We start from the raw sequence: 16,812 nt of genomic DNA on the forward strand, positions 1-16,812 counted from the left end.
AAATTCCTCCACAGCGACGTGAGAGACTGATCAACAACTACAGGAAGCATTTGGTTGGAGTCATTGCAGCTAAAGGTGGCACAACCAGTTATTGAGTGTAAGGGGGCAATTACTTTTTCACACAGGGGAATTGGGTGTTGCATAACTTTGTTTATGAAATAAATGAAATAAATATGTAATTGTTGTGTTTTTGTCCACTTATGTTCCCTTTATCTAATATTAGGTTTTGGTTGAAGATCTGATAACATTCAGTATCACAAATACGCAAAAGTACAGAAAATTAGAAAGGGGGCAAATACTTTTTCATAGCACTGTACAGTGGGGCTGGGCCTGATTTTTAAAGCTGGTCTGGTGAATCCAAGGTGACTTGTCTTAGTCATTAATCAGTTGCCACAACACTACAGCCATGTCAGGTATACAATGGAGCTAGCATCCAGTCTGCATTGGGGTATACAGTGGGGCTAGCATCCAGTCTGTATTGGGGTATACAGTGGGGCTAGCATCCAGTCTGCATTGGGGTATACAGTGGGGCTAGCATCCAGTCTGTATTGGGGTATACAGTGGAGCTAGCATCCAGTCTGTATTGGGGTATACAGTGGGGCTAGCATCCAGTCTGCATTGGGGTATACAGTGGGGCTAGCATCCAGTCTGTATTGGGGTATACAGTGGAGCTAGCATCCAGTCTGTATTGGGGTATACAGTTGGGCTAGCATCCAGTCTGTACTGGGGTATACGGTGGAGCTAGCATCCAGTCTGTATTGGGGTATACAGTGGAGCTAGCATCCAGTCTGTACTGGGATATACAGTGGAGCTAGCATCCAGTCTGTATTGGGGTATACAGTGGAGCTAGCATCCAGTCTGTATTGGGGTATACAGTGGAGCTAGCATCCAGTCTGTATTGGGGTATACAGTGGAGCTAGCATCCAGTCTGTATTGGGATATACAGTGGAGCTAGCATCCAGTCTGTACTGGGGTATACAGTGGAGCTAGCATCCAGTCTGTATTGGGGTATACAGTGGAGCTAGCATCCAGTCTGCATTGGGGTATACAGTGGAGCTGGGCCTAACTAAAGCCGTTCTGGTGAATCGAAGGTGAGTTGTTGCCACAACACTACAGCCACGTCCACTCCCCTGAAATTAATATCTTAGCCAGATATCTATAATTACAATAAGACATTACCCAGAGTGACATACTGTATCATATACTTTCAAGAAGACATTACCCAGAATGCTCTATCATATAATTTCAACAAGGCATTACCCAGTGTCATGGCATATCATTTCAAAAAGACATTACCCAGAGTGTCATATCATTTCAACAAGAAATTACCCAGTGTGTCATATCTAAACATTTCAACAAGACATTACCCAGTGTCATATATCAACAAGACATTACGCAGTGTCATATTATTTCAACAAGACATTACGCAGTGTCATATTATATCATTTCAACAAGACATTATCCAGAGTGTCATATCATTTCAACAAGACATTACGCAGTGTCATATTATATCATTTCAACAAGACATTATCCAGAGTGTCATGGCATATCATTTTAACAATACATTACCCAGAGTGTCATATCATTTCAACAAGACATTACCCAGAGTGCCATATCATTTCAGCAAGACGTGACACTCTGGGTAATATTAATCATTATTTCAACAAGACATTACGCAGAGTGTCATATCATTTCAACAAGACATTATCCAGTGTCATATCATTTCAACAAGACATTACCCAGTGTCATATCATTTCAACAAGACATTACCCAGTGTCACATAATTATTTCAACAAGACATTACCCAGGGTCACATCATTATTTCAACAAGACATTACCCGGTGTCATATCATTTCAACAAGACATTACCCATTTACATTTACATTTACATTTTAGTCATTTAGCAGACGCTCTTATCCAGAGCGACTTACAGTTAGTGAATACCTTTTTTTTATTTTATTTTTTATTTTTTATTTTTATACTGGCCCCCCGTGGGAATCGAACCCACAACCCTGGCGTTGCAAACGCCATGCTCTATCAACTGAGCTACATCCCTGCCGGCCATTCCCTCCCCTACCCTGGACGACGCTGGGCCAATTGTGCGCCGCCCATGAGTCTCCCGGTCGCCGCCGGCGGCGACAGAGCCTGGATTCGAACCAGGATCTCTAGTGGCACAGTTAGCACTGCGATGCAGTGCCTTAGACCACTGCGCCACTCAGGAGTACATGAGTTACCCATGTGTCATATCAAATCATTTCAACAAGACATTATCCAGTGTCATATCATTTCAACAAGACATTACCCATGTGTCATATCAAATCATTTCAACAAGACATTATCCAGTGTCATATCATTTCAACAATACATTACCCATGTGTCATATCAAATCATTTCAACAAGACATTATCCAGTGTCATATCATTTCAACAAGACATTACCCATGTGTCATATCAAATCATTTCAACAAGACATTATCCAGTGTCATATAATTTCAACAAGACATTACCCAGAGTGTCACATCATTATTTCAACGACATTACGCAGTGTCATATCATTTCAACAAGACATTACCCAGTGTCATATCATTTCAACAAGACATTACCCATGTGTCATATCATTTCAACAATACATTATCCAGTGTCATATCATTTCAACAAGACATTACCCAGAGTGAAATATCATATAATTTCAACAAGACATTACCCAGTATCATATCATTTCAACAAGACATTACCCAGAGTGTCACATCATTATTTCAACGACATTACGCAGTGTCATATCATTTCAACAAGACATTATCCAGTGTCATATCATTTCAACAAGACATTACCCAGAGTGAAATATCATATAATTTCAACAAGACATTACCCAGTATCATATCATTTCAACAAGACATTACCCAGAGTGAAATATCATATAATTTCAACAAGACATTACCCAGTATCATATCATTTCAACAAGACATTACCCAGATTTAAATATCATATAATTTCAACAAGACATTACCCAGTGTCATGTCATATCATTTCAACAAGACATTACCCAGTATCATATCATTTCAACAAGACATTACCCAGAGTGTCACATCATTATTTCAACGACATTACGCAGTGTCATATCATTTCAACAAGACATTATCCAGTGTCATATCATTTCAACAAGACATTACCCAGAGTGAAATATCATATAATTTCAACAAGACATTACCCAGTATCATATCATTTCAACAAGACATTACCCAGAGTGAAATATCATATAATTTCAACAAGACATTACCCAGTATCATATCATTTCAACAAGACATTACCCAGATTTAAATATCATATAATTTCAACAAGACATTACCCAGTGTCGTGTCATATCATTTCAACAAGACATTACCCAGAGTGAAATATCATATCATTTCAACAAGACATTACCCAGTATCATATCATTTCAACAAGACATATCTGTCCACTTATCTGCTGATTTGTGGTCCATAGTGTGTGATTGGAAGTGGGGTCAAACTCATAGGCTGCATTTAGACAGGCAGCCCAATTCTGATATTTGTTTCACTAATTGGTCTTTTGACCAATCAGATCAGCTCTGACCAATCAGATCATATATTTTGTGATTGGTCAAAAGACCAATTAGTGGAAAATATAGATCAGAATTGGGCTGGCTGTGTGAATGCAGCCTTGGAAAATATAGTTCAAAGTTCCCTTTTGTTGTCATTGAGTAAATCCTAACTCTCCTCCCCTCCCCTCTCCTCTCCTCACCCTGTGTTGTTTGTGTAGTCGGGAAGATTTCCAGCGGATCCCAGAGTTGGCCATCAACCCTCTGGGAGACAGAATCATTAATGCCTTCTTTCCTGAGGGGTGAGTAGTCTGTGTCCTTCACTGATTCCCTCAAAGATGCACATAGCTTTGACTTGAGTCAATCTCACCACAACAACAAACCATTTTAGTAATGTACATTAAACATACAGTAAACATTCCTTTGTTTGAGTCTTCATGAATAATGTGTGTATATTGTAATGCATTTTCAAAAGTTTAAGTGTGTATGACTGGTTGTGGTGATCTTTGAAATTCACATGAAAGTTGCATGTTTTTAGACAACATGCCTTGGATAGACCTATATCATTAACATCTAGACCTATATCATTAACATCTAGACCTATATCATTAACATCTAGACCTATATCATTAACATCTAGACCTATATCATTAACATCTAGACCTATATCATTAACATCTAGACCTATATCATTAACATCTAGACCTATATCATTAACATCTAGACCTATATCATTAACATCTAGACCGATATCATTAACATCTAGACCGATATCATTAACATCTAGACCGATATCATTAACATCTAGACCGATATTATTAACATCTAGACCGATATCATTAACATCTAGACCTATATCATTAACATCTAGACCGATATCATTAACATCTAGACCGATATCATTAACATCTAGACCTATATTATTAACATCTAGACCGATATCATTAACATCTAGACCTATATCATTAACATCCCAAAACGACCAGGCGACTTAACTTTAGCTGTGGCTTATAATAGTTTAATTAATTAATTAATTAATTTGACTGCAGTCAAATTCCACGTGACCGTTGAGTCACGGTAACTAGGCTTCTCCAAAATGTACATTTTAGTCATTTTAGCAGACGCTCTTATCCAGAGCGACTTACAGTTAAGTGAGTGCATACATTTTTTTTCTATATATATATATTTTTTCATACTGGCCCCCCATGGGACTCAAACCCACAACCCTGGCGTTGCAAACACCATGCTCTACCAACTGAGCTACATCCCTGCCGGCCATTCCCTCCCCTACCCTGGACGACGCTGGGCCAATTGTGCGCCGCCCCATGGGTCTCCCGGTCGCGGCCGGCTACGACAGAGCCTGGATTCGAACCAGGATCTCTAGTGGCACAGCTAGCACTGCGATGCAGTGCCTTAGACCACTGCGCCACTCGGGAGAAAATTGCGCTCTGATGCCACCAATGGTCATTAGTAGCCTACCAAACTTGCTAACTGCCTGGTACTCAGCACTCTATTGTCCCTCTAATCACTCTGACATCAATGCAAATGTATCTAAATTCTAATCAAACACTTCATGAGAGCCCCGGCATTCAGAGCAGAATAGGATCACCTGTTGTGCAGTCGAGAGCCAGCTCCTCATAGCTGGTTGATGCATGGAATGAAATGTGTTCCTCTAAGCCCATGTTGCGTAACATTTCTATAGGCTATGCTATGCAATTGCGTGAGAACAGAGTTTTGATGGCCTCTATTAAAAAGAGGATCCCATCAGCTTTCTAGAAGAAAGTCTACTATATTTAATTCTCAACTTTCCTAATATTAAGCACATTGCTTTGCGTTATAACCAGAGGAGCCTACCTGACTGGCATGAAAATGAACCACAGGAAAAGCGTCCTCCATTTGCTATTCAAGTGCATATGGGTGACATGTCTTTTTTTTCCCCTGGCACTCTACACTGAGTGTACAAAACATTAAGAACACCTTCCTAATATTGAGTTGCATCCCCCCCTCAGAACAGCCTAAATCTGTTGGGGCATGGACTCTACAAGTTGTCAAGCATTCCACAGGGATGCTGGCCCATGTTGACTCCAATGCTTCCCACAGGTGTGTAAAGTTGTCTGGAAGTCCTTTGGGTGATGGACCATTCTTGATACACACAGGAAACTGTTGAGCATGGAAAAACCCAGCAGCGTTGCAGTTCTTGACACAAACCGGTGCGCCTGGCACCTACTACCGTACCCCGTTCAAAGGCACTTAAATCTTTTGTCTTGCCCGTTCACCCTCTGAATGGCACACATACACAATCCATGTCTCAATTGTCTCAAGGTTTAAAAATCCTCCTTTTAACCCTGTCTCCTCTTAAATTGTAGATGTTCCAAAGGTCCGCATCAGTGGCTATGCGTGGAAGCCAGGAGATGCTAAAATGTTTGTTAATTAACGGTCAATTACCGTGAGACCGGCAGTTATTTCCATTACAGTTACCGGCTGAGGGAAAACATGTAATGGCCGCCACAGCCATAGTCATGTGGGCCGCAATGAATGGCCCGATTATTAAGAGGGTAGCATCGGTCTAAGGTGTTCTGACCTCAAGTCATGACCACTCATGTGAATTACTGTTTTTGCTGTATGCCTATTCAGCAAATTATACAGCTAAACGTTCATAGAAAATCCCACCTCCTAGGCCTATATATCTCCTCTGTGAGTTCGATGGATGATGTAATTGTTGTTGTTGTCCCACCTGTGGGTTTTTTTTCTTCTCAGGGAGGACCAAGTTAACTTCAGGGGCTTCATGAGGACGCTGGCTCACTTCCGTCCCATAGAAGACAATGAGAAGAACAAGGATCCCACCGCCTCTGAACCTCTCAACAGCAGGACCAACAAGCTGCTCTGTAAGCCTAGTCAGAGGGTGGCTCCTAGCCTGAGACTCCTTGTCACTCATCATTTATTGTCAAGACGGCACAAACAGATCTCTGACCCAGGCCAGATCTGTTGACAATTTCCTATAGGATACTATATACCAACAGGTTGTTGGTTAACTGTACTATAGAATACTATATACCAACAGGTTGTTGGTTAACTGTACTATAGAATACTATATACCAACAGGTTGTTGGTTAACTGTACTATATAATACTATATACCAACAGGTTGTTGGTTAACTGTACTATAGAATACTATATACCAACAGGTTATTGGTTAACTGTACTATAGAATACTATATACCAACAGGTTATTGGTTAACTGTACTATAGGATACTATATACCAACAGGTTATTGGTTAACTGTACTATAGAATACTATATACCAACAGGTTGTTGGTTAACTGTACTATAGAATACTATATACCAACAGGTTATTGGTTAACTGTACTATAGAATACTATATACCAACAAGGTTGTTGGTTAACTGTACTATAGAATACTATATACCAACAGGTTGTTGGTTAACTGTACTATAGAATACTATATACCAACAGGTTATTGGTTAACTGTACTATAGGATACTATATACCAACAGGTTGTTGGTTAACTGTACTATAGAATACTATATACCAACAGGTTGTTGGTTAACTGTACTATAGAATACTATATACCAACAAGGTTGTTGGTTAACTGTACTATAGAATACTATATACCAACTGACTCTTTTTCTTTCCTGATCTGATGGATCAGGTTGCCGAGTGGCGCAGTGGTCTAAGGCACTGTGCCACTAGAGATCCTGGTTCGAATCCAGACTCTGTCGTAGCCGGCCGCGACCGGGAGACCCATGGGTGGCGCACAATTGGCCCAGCGTCGTCCAGGGTAGGGGAGGGAATGGCCGGCAGGGATGTAGCTCAGTTGGTAGAGCATGGCGTTTGCAACGCCAGGGTTGTGGGTTCGATTCCCATGGGGGGCCAGTATGAAAAAAAAAAAATTATATATATATAGAAACAAATGTATGCACTCACTTAACTGTAAGTCGCTCTGGATAAGAGCGTCTGCTAAATGACAAAAATGTAAATGTAATAATAGTATTTTGAAAACGATTATTTGACCTCAAACCCCTTTCTCTCCTCTCTCTCTCTCTCTCTCGTTCCCCCCCTCCCCCCCTCCCCCCCTCCCCCCCCTCCCCCCTCCCCTCTCCCCCCTCCCTCCCCCCCCCCCTCCCCCCTCCCCTCTCCCCCCTCCCCTCTCCAGTTGCTTTCCAGCTGTATGACCTGGACAGAGATGATAAGATCTCCCGTGACGAGCTGCTACAGGTGAGAATGGGGTCAGGGTTAAAATTACACACACTTGTGGGTCCCCCACTAGAAATCTTTGATGTTTTTTGGGGAACCTTAAGTCTCTCGATACCAGACCTCAACACCATATTCTCATTCAAGAATCAGGGCTTGACTGTTGTGGAGTAGTTAGAGTTAAGAGTGTGTGTCAGGGGGGACGCCTGGATGAGGTATCTGGCCCCCCCCATGTAAAGGAAATGACCCGAGAGCTGAGTAACAAGATCTTTGGCAGACACACCCTTTCAGAGAAGAGCATCGTCTTAGGTTTGTCCATCAAGTCATGGTGTAATCTGAGCCTGTTGAAGTCGATGCAGCGACGGACAAGGAGGAAAATGTATTTGGTCAGGAGCCCTGCTGCTCAGGATATACTTATGATGGGAATTTCAAAGTGTTTTGCCATTGAGAAGAAGAGGGGAATTTACCCTGGACGGTAGACAATGGTGTACATTTCCAACCCCAACTAAATGTTGTTTTGTGATACTACATGAGTGTCCCCATCCTAGATTTTGTGTGTTCCATGTCATTGGCTGGGCAGTGCCCTATGAAACCTGGGGTGTTTTCACTAGGAACCAAACAGAAGAAAACGGGGAGGGACCTACATGAATTTGTCCAATAAACTATCGTTTTCGTTGCAAAACATTTTTCTGTTTTGAAATAAATAAATACTCCCCTGCTCTTCTCTGTGTGACTGGCCTGAGATGTGACCTACAACTGCCCTCTGGGTTCAATGACTCAGGAAAAGCTGATCTCTTGTTTTGCAAACAACATTGCTGCCGAGCACTCTTCATGCCATGAACGTGCCTTTAGAGTTTACTCCCACATTAACATAGGAACTTCAAGCCTGAATCATTTTTGCACCCTTCATGTTACCAGCAAATTGAAGTATTTTTTTCACTTATACACATTTGCCATTTATGTATAGTACATTTAGGATGTCCTCTTGTACTTTACAACTCTGCTGTTAAGACTTGGAGAAAACTGTAAACTTTAGACCCTAGGGAACGTTGGGTCAACATATTCCAGGTTCTCAAAATGATGGTTGGTGTGAACATGTTTATTCCAGGTTCTCAGAATGATGGTTGGTGTGAACATGTTTTATTCCAGATTCTTAGGATGATGGTTGGTGTGAACATGTTTGTTCCAGATTCTTAGGGTGGTTGGTGTGAACATGTTTTATTCCAGGTTCTTAGGATGATGGTTGGTGTGAACATGTTTATTCCAGGTTCTTAGGATGATGGTTGGTGTGAACATGTTTTATTCCAGGTTCTTAGGATGATAGTTGGTGTGAACATGTTTTATTCCAGGTTCTTAGGATGATAGTTGGTGTGAACATGTTTTATTCCAGGTTCTTAGGATGGTTGATGTGAACATGTTTTATTCCAGGTTCTTAGGATGATGGTTGGTGTGAACATGTTTTATTCCAGGTTCTTAGGATGATAGTTGGTGTGAACATGTTTTATTCTAGGTTCTTAGGATGATAGTTGGTGTGAACATGTTTTATTCCAGGTTCTTAGGATGGTTGGTGTGAACATGTTTTATTCCAGGTTCTTAGGATGATGGTTGGTGTGAACATGTTTTATTCCAGGTTCTTAGGATAATGGTTGGTGTGAACATGTTTATTCCAGGTTCTTAGGATGATAGTTGGTGTGAACATGTTTTATTCCAGGTTCTTAGGATGATGGTTGGTGTGAACATGTTTTATTCCAGGGTCTTAGGATGATGGTTGGTGTGAACATGTTTTATTCCAGGTTCTTAGGATGATGGTTGGTGTGAACATCTCTGACGAGCAGCTGGGCAGCATCGCTGATAGGACCATCCAGGAGGCTGACCAGAACGGAGACAACTCCATTTCCTTTAATGAGTTCATCAAGGTTGGAAAATTACAACATATTTATGTTTGGCCCCGAGGGGGCATTACCTAATACTAACCTAGAATATACATTCTGTTGTCAGTTCTACAGTGCTAGCATTATAGAAGTGTGTGAGCCGAGTCAGTTGGTATCGGTGCAGTTACATGCCTTCGGAAAGTATTCAGACCCCTTGACTTTCTCCACATTTTGTTACATTCCAGCCCTATTCAAAAATTGATTTAAATGTTTTCCCCCCTGATCTATCTACACACAATACCCCATAATTACAAAGCAAAAACGCTAAAATTAAAAAATTAAAACGGATATCACATTTACGTAAGTATTCAGACCCTTTACTCAGTACTTTGTTGAAGTACCTTTGGCAGCGATTACAGCCTTGAGTCTTCTGGGGTATGACGCTACAAGCTTGGCACACCTGTATTTGGGGAGTTTCTCCCATTCTTCTCTGCAGATCCTCTCAAGCTCTGTCAGGTTGGATGGGGAGCGTCGCTGCACAGCTATTTTCAGGTCTCCAGAGATGTTAGATCGGGTTCAAGTCTGGGCTCTGGCTGGACCACTCAACGATAGGGCTGTTGTGGTGACCGTATTACCACCGGCGGTCACGAGTCATGAAGGCAGTCAAATTCCACGTGACCGTTTAGTCACGGTAATTAGGCTTCTCCAAGCTCTGATGCTGCTGATGGTCATTAGTATCCTACCAAACTTGCTAACTGCCTGGTACTCAGCACTCTATTGTCCCTCTAATCACTCTGACATCAATGCAAATGTATCTAAATTCTAATCAAACACTTCATGAGAGCCCATGAGCTCATATTGCGCAACATTTCAATAGGCTATGCAATTGTGCAAGAAAACAGAGTAATGGCCTCAACTAAAAAGAGGAGGATCAGCTTTCGATAGGCTAGGCCTACTATGTTTATTTCTCAACTTTCCTAATATTTGTTAACTCAAAATGACACAACGACTAGGTTCCAGTTTAACGTTTACTTCCCCGTATTTCCACAGTACACAGTTCCCATTGCACTCAGGCCAGGTCCTTCGACAGAGAGACTACTGCACAGGCATACTAATAACAGAAATATAGAGATACTTAAAACATGAACTTAACAATCTCCCACTTTTCTTTAAAGACAAATTAAACATCAACAAAATATTATTATTATAATACTTTTTTTAGTCATTTAGCAGACGCTCTTATCCAGAGCGATTTACAGGAGCAATTAGGGTTAAGTGCCTTGCTCAAAGGCACATCAACAGATTTTGCACCTAGTCGGCTCGGGGATTAGAACCAGCGTCCTTTCGGTTACTGGCACAACGCTCTTAACCACTAAGCTACCTGCAATTAAATGTCCCAAGTATTGTTTAAATGACCCATTACAAATGTTTGTATTTTTATTAGTCAAGCTGCCACTTTCCATTACTGAGTGCCTTTAGGAGCACAAGACCGGATGCTCCCTTTTTAGTCATACAGTCAGCAAGCTGTTCCTTTGTGGCCGACCACAGAATCCGCTGGATTCTCTGTGCTTGAATAAGTTCCTTGATGCTGCTAATCTCAAGACGAAGTCTTTTCTCTGTGACAGACTTGGTTGACTTGACAGCATCAACTAAGGAGTAGCCGTCAGTGACACACACTACAGGTAGAATGTGCCGTTTTGTCTCACCTGTGGGAAGCTCTGAGAACAGAGTTGCCAGAAAGATGGCATTGTCAATTCCATCCGCCATAGTTTCTCCAGGAAGTGTGCTTCGGACAACCTCTTCTGATCCTTTTTGACTGCCAACAGATAGGTGAGAATCTTCCTTCTTCACCCATTAACCCGACTAGATGTCCACCTCGTGTGCCTCCATCTGTAAGGTTCACTAGGAAAGCATCACTGAAGACAACTAGTTTCAGAGAGTCATCTTTTCCAACATGCTGAAACTTTAGTCACTTGTTGTGATTTCAGTTTACGAACAACTTTGTTTGCCTCATGAACGGTTTGTACAGTGACGTGGTTTTGTGTTGGATGCCAAGTTGCAGCCATCAAACATTACATCAGGTCTACTCTGTCTAGCAACCCATCGAATTTGACCTATCTTTGACCTCAATTGATCAGCTTCAATTCCACAGAGAGGGGAATTACTTTGTACAGCTCTTGAAGAATCCATGTGGATTGAAGATTCTTGATGTAGCTTTCCCGTTGCATCAGTATTTGTTCTGTCAACTGTAATAAACTATATGGCAACATAACAAAAACTATCATGCTCCTCACGGCCGACCTGGGAAAACAGCTTTGAGGTGTGGAAGCACAGTTGTAGCAAAGGTCTGTGAAGCCACCCCAGATAAAGTCATCAACATGACAGGCAAGAACCCCAGTCACATTGCAGTCTTTGATCAAGCCAATAGAAGACTGCAGGATCCACTTGTGACATTCTTCCACCTGTACTCAGCATCGCTGCCTTGACTTTGTTGTACCAGTAGAGTGATTCATCTGCCAGGCCGAAACACACACTTCTTTAGTTTCCACAGTGTTCCTTCGCTCTTAGCTTCAGGCGGAGGTCGGATGTGAATGTCCCTTGATAGCTCTGTTCCCTGCAAAAATGCAGATTTGATGTCTATGGAATGAAGTTTCCATTTTTTTCTTCTGGCAGATCACTGTCAGCAGCAATCCGAGTGACTCTGTGGAGCGTGTCGGTGAGTGTTTTTGGGAGTTGTTTAGCATCCAGCTCCTCAAAACCTCTAGCCACTAGACGTGATTTTGGCACTATTCCAGTTAAGGATTATTTTAAGGGTACACACCCACCTTGTTGAGACACATTTTTGGCCAATGTCTTTGACTTCCTCAAACACTCCATTTTCCCTCCAATTACTGAGCTCATCTAGTTTAGCTGAGTCAAATGACACGTCCCTTTGTTTCAAGTACGTCGCCATTTTGAATGTCATTCTGTTTTTCTCAATTTTCCATTGGTTCAATTCTGTGATGATGCCAGGTCAGCTGACCCGGTTGTACCAGAAAATGTAGCTGGTTCAGAGTACTGCTGGTTGTACCAGTTCTGGTGTTTTCCTTTGGCTTTTCCTGCTCGTCCAATGACGGTTGCTGTGTGTTTTAATACCACTATCTCTGTCCGTTTATTTAACAGTTTGTCCAGTTTTCGGAACAACCACGTTATCTTAACACGTGGTTGTTGTTGAATGTTTTCCTCATTTGAACCCTCAACAGTATTTCCTTGTTTCAGTGTCCGTACCATTGGATGCGACATCTGGTAGGTTGGTGTCTGTTAATGTGTTATTTTTGTCATGTTCAGTAGGAGGCTGATTCTCAGCAACAGCCCCTCCATCTTGTTGATCATTTACTTTCCGCAATCTTGAGTGATGACAATGGTGCCTCCGTGCCTCACAAATATCACCACTCCATCTTGGCCAATGACGACTCCCGGTCCTTTCCACTCTTGACAGTCAACTCGTTTGTAGTACACTTTGTTTCCAGGCTCGTACTTCTCATCGGTGGGTCGAAGCCGTTTACGCAGAGCCCTGCGAATTCTCTCTGAACACTGCTTCAGTGAACGCTTTTCGTGGTCGTGGTCAAAAGTTTTGAGAATGACACAAGTATTGGTCTTCACAAAGTTCGCTGCTTCAGTGTTATGAGATATTTTTGTCAGATGTTACTATGGTATAATTACAAGCATTCCATAAGTGTCAAAGGCTTTTATTGACAATTACATTAAGTTTATGCAAAGAGTCAATATTTGCAGTGTTGAACCTTCTTTTTCAAGACCTCTGCAATCCGCCCTGGCATGCTGTCAATTAACTTCTGGGCCACATCCTGAGTGATGGCAGCACATTCTTGCATAATCAATGCTTGCCGTTTGTCAGAATTTGTGGGTTTTTGTTTGTCCACCCGCCTCTTGAGGATTGACCACAAGTTCTCAATGGGATTAATGTCTGGGGAGTTTCCTGGCCATGGACCCAAAATGTTGATGTTTTGTTCCCCTAGCCACTTAGTTATCACTTTTGCCTTATGGCAAGGTGCTCCATCATGCTGGAAAAGGCATTGTTCGTCACCAAACTGTTCTTGGATGGTTGGGAGAAGTTGCTCTCCATTCTTTATTCATGGCTGTGTTCTTAGGCAAAATTGTGAGTGAGCCCACTTCCTTGGCTGAGAAGCAACCCCACACATTAATGGTCTCAGGATGCTTTACTGTTGGCATGACACAGGACTGATGGTAGCGCTCACCTTGTCTTCTCCGGACAAGCTTTTTTCCGGATGCCCAAAACAATCGGAAAAGGGATTCATCAGAGAAAATGACTTTACCCCAGTCCTCAGCAGTCCAATCCCTGTACCTTTTTGCAGAATATCAGTCTGTCCCTGATGTTTTTCCTGGAGAGGAGTGGCTTCCTCGCTGCCCTTCTTGACACCAGGCCATCCTCCAAAAGTCTTCACCTCACTGTGCGTGCAGATGCACTCACACCTGCCTGCTGCCATTCCTGAGCAAGCTCTGCCCTGGTGGTGCCCCGATCCCACAGCTGAATCAACTTTAGGAGACGGTCCTGGCGCTTGCTGGACTTTCTTGGGCGCCCTGAAGCCTTCTTCACAACAATTGAACCTCTCTCCTTGAAGTTCTTGATGATCCGATAAATGGTTGATTTAGGTGCAATCTTACTAGCAGCAATATCCTTGCCTGTGAAGCCCTTTTTGTGCAAAGCAATGATGACAGCACATGTTTCCTTGCAGGTAACCATGGTTAACAGAGGAAGAACAATGATTTCAAGCACCACCCTCCTTTTAAAGCTTCCAGTCTGTTATTCTAACTCAATCAGCATGACAGAGTGATCTCCAGCCTTGTCCTCATCAACACTCTCACCTGTGTTAACGAGAGAATCACTGAAATGATGGCAGCTGGTCCTTTTGTGGCAGGGCTGAAATGCAGTGGAAATGTTTTTTGGGGGATTAAGTTCATTTTCATGGAAAAGAGGGACTTTGCAATTAATTGCAATTCATCTGATCACTCTTCATAACATTCTGGAGTATATGCAAATTGCCGTCATAAAAACTGAGGCAGCAGACTTGGTGAAAATTAATATTTGTGTCATTCTCAAAACTTTTGACCACGACTGTAAATCTACAGCCACTGTTTCACTGTGGCATGTCTCACAACTGTTAACTATCTGCCGTAGAATGGAAATACTCTCATCATCATTGTTCCCAGAACTGCTGAAGTCTGTCAACTGTAGCATGTCTAAACTGTTTGTGAAGTTTTAACAATACTTTGTGTTTTTCCTCTGTGTTCATGTTCTCTGTGACTGTCAGAATCTCCATGTGCTCTGTGTCCGTCAGAATCCCATTTTTACATGGACTCTGTGTGACGTCTTTGTCTAAAATGTTTACACAATAGTGGCCTGAGGTAGTAAGTTCAAAGGTCACTGGCTGTTTAAACATCACTGCCTTGTCATTTTTTATGTCTAGTACAGCCTCTGCCTTCTTGAGGGAAGCTTTGCTTAATAGTAAGGGGATATCTGTTTCAATGTGACACTTAGTCTGACCAATTTTTGCTGGTACCTTGTCTCTCTTGGTAGAATGGACGATACTCCCATCTCCAAATTTGAATGCTCTGTTGCTTGGTGTGTCAATCATATTTTGTACTTCTTTCATATTTAGTTCACTGACATAGCTGTCAAGCCATTTTGCACCACACTGTGCGTGTACATGCAGTATCAATCACAGCAGATCCTAAGGATTCAACTATAAAGATCTCAGTGTCAGAAGCAGATTCGTTTGAAAACAGTGTAATGTTACACTGCTCCATCTCCGTGTTTTACATTTTCCTCTGTTAGTTTAACTTGTTCATTTTTACGAGGACAGTCTTTGTTAACTCAATGTTAAGTGCTTTGACAAAATAGCACATTTTGATCTCCTTCCATACCTGTCCAGTGGATTTGTGCCGGGCAATGGCGCCCTCGTCTGGTTGTCTTGAGAACGTGACTTGTTGGTGGCCTCTCTGCAGCTCAGTGTAATATGCAGTGTCACTCACTTGCATTCCATCTGTTATTGGTGCGACAGACGTCTTTTCACCAACATTTGATTTTTTGTGCCGACTTCATTGAAGCAAAAGTCAGGACAGTACAAGCAGTGAAAGCCAACTGTTTCTCCCTACCATCCAGACAAGCAGTATCTAGCAACTTGAAAGCTAACACTGCATCCGGGAGAACCATGTCGTACTTGCGCATTCTATTGTACCTCTGTTCTAAATCAATGATGTAGTCCATCATTGCAACCGAAATGTCTCTAGGAACACTGTCAAAGTTTGAATATGCCTCGTAGGCACAGTCTTTTTTTTCTTTAAGAAACACAGAATCCAGTGCTCTGATCAAAGTTCCCATACTGTCATCCTTATATTTTCAGTGCTGTATCTCTCGCTCTAGTACAAACCTTATTGAAACATATACAGTGAGGGGAAAAAAGTATTTGATCCCCTGCTGATTTTTGTATGTTTGCCCACTGACAAAGAAATGATCAGTCTATAATTTGAATGGTAGGTTTATTTGAACAGTGAGAGACAGAATAACAACAAAAAAATCCAGAAAAAACGCATGTCAAAAATGTTATAAATTGATTTGCATTTTAATGAGGGAAATAAGTATTTGACCCCCTCTCAATCAGAAAGATTTCTGGCTCCCAGGTGTCTTTTATACAGGTAACGAGCTGAGATTAGGAGCACACTCTTAAAGGAAGTGCTCCTAATCTCAGCTTGTTACCTGTGTAAAAGACACCTGCCACAGAAGCAATCAATCAATCAGATTCTAAACTCTCCACCATGGCCAAGACCAAAGAGCTCTCCAAGGATGTCAGGGACAAGATTGTAGACCTACACAAGACTGGAATGGGCTACAAGACCATCGCCAAGCAGCTTGGTGAGAAGGTGACAACAGTTGGTGCGATTATTCGCAAATGGAAGAAACACAAAATAACTATAAATCTCCCTCGGCCTGGGGCTCCATGCAAGATCTCACCTCGTGGAGTTGCAATGATCATGAGAACGGTGAGGAATCAGCCCAGAACTACACGGGAGGATCTTGTCAATGATCTCAAGGCAGCTGGGACCATAGTCACCAAGAAAACAATTGGTAACACGCTAAGCCATGAAGGACTGAAATCC

The 16,812-nt window shown here is 41.9% G+C and overlaps 1 protein-coding gene across 1 annotated transcript in view; it reads left to right on the forward strand.

The window, feature by feature from the left end:
* LOC311146041 (calcineurin B homologous protein 1) overlaps nt 1-16,812 on the forward strand; it is a 41,656-nt gene that overhangs the window by 11,797 nt on the left and 13,047 nt on the right. Inside the window, exons 3-6 of the mRNA XM_084182486.1 lie at nt 3,777-3,857; nt 6,313-6,440; nt 7,728-7,789; nt 9,559-9,681. Of these exons, the coding sequence (XP_084038612.1) occupies nt 3,777-3,857; nt 6,313-6,440; nt 7,728-7,789; nt 9,559-9,681 (394 nt within the window). The remainder of the gene's footprint in view (nt 1-3,776; nt 3,858-6,312; nt 6,441-7,727; nt 7,790-9,558; nt 9,682-16,812) is intronic.

Source organism: Coregonus lavaretus, assembly GCF_964263955.1.
Source record: "Coregonus lavaretus genome assembly, chromosome: 18".
NCBI lineage: Eukaryota > Metazoa > Chordata > Actinopteri > Salmoniformes > Salmonidae > Coregonus > Coregonus lavaretus.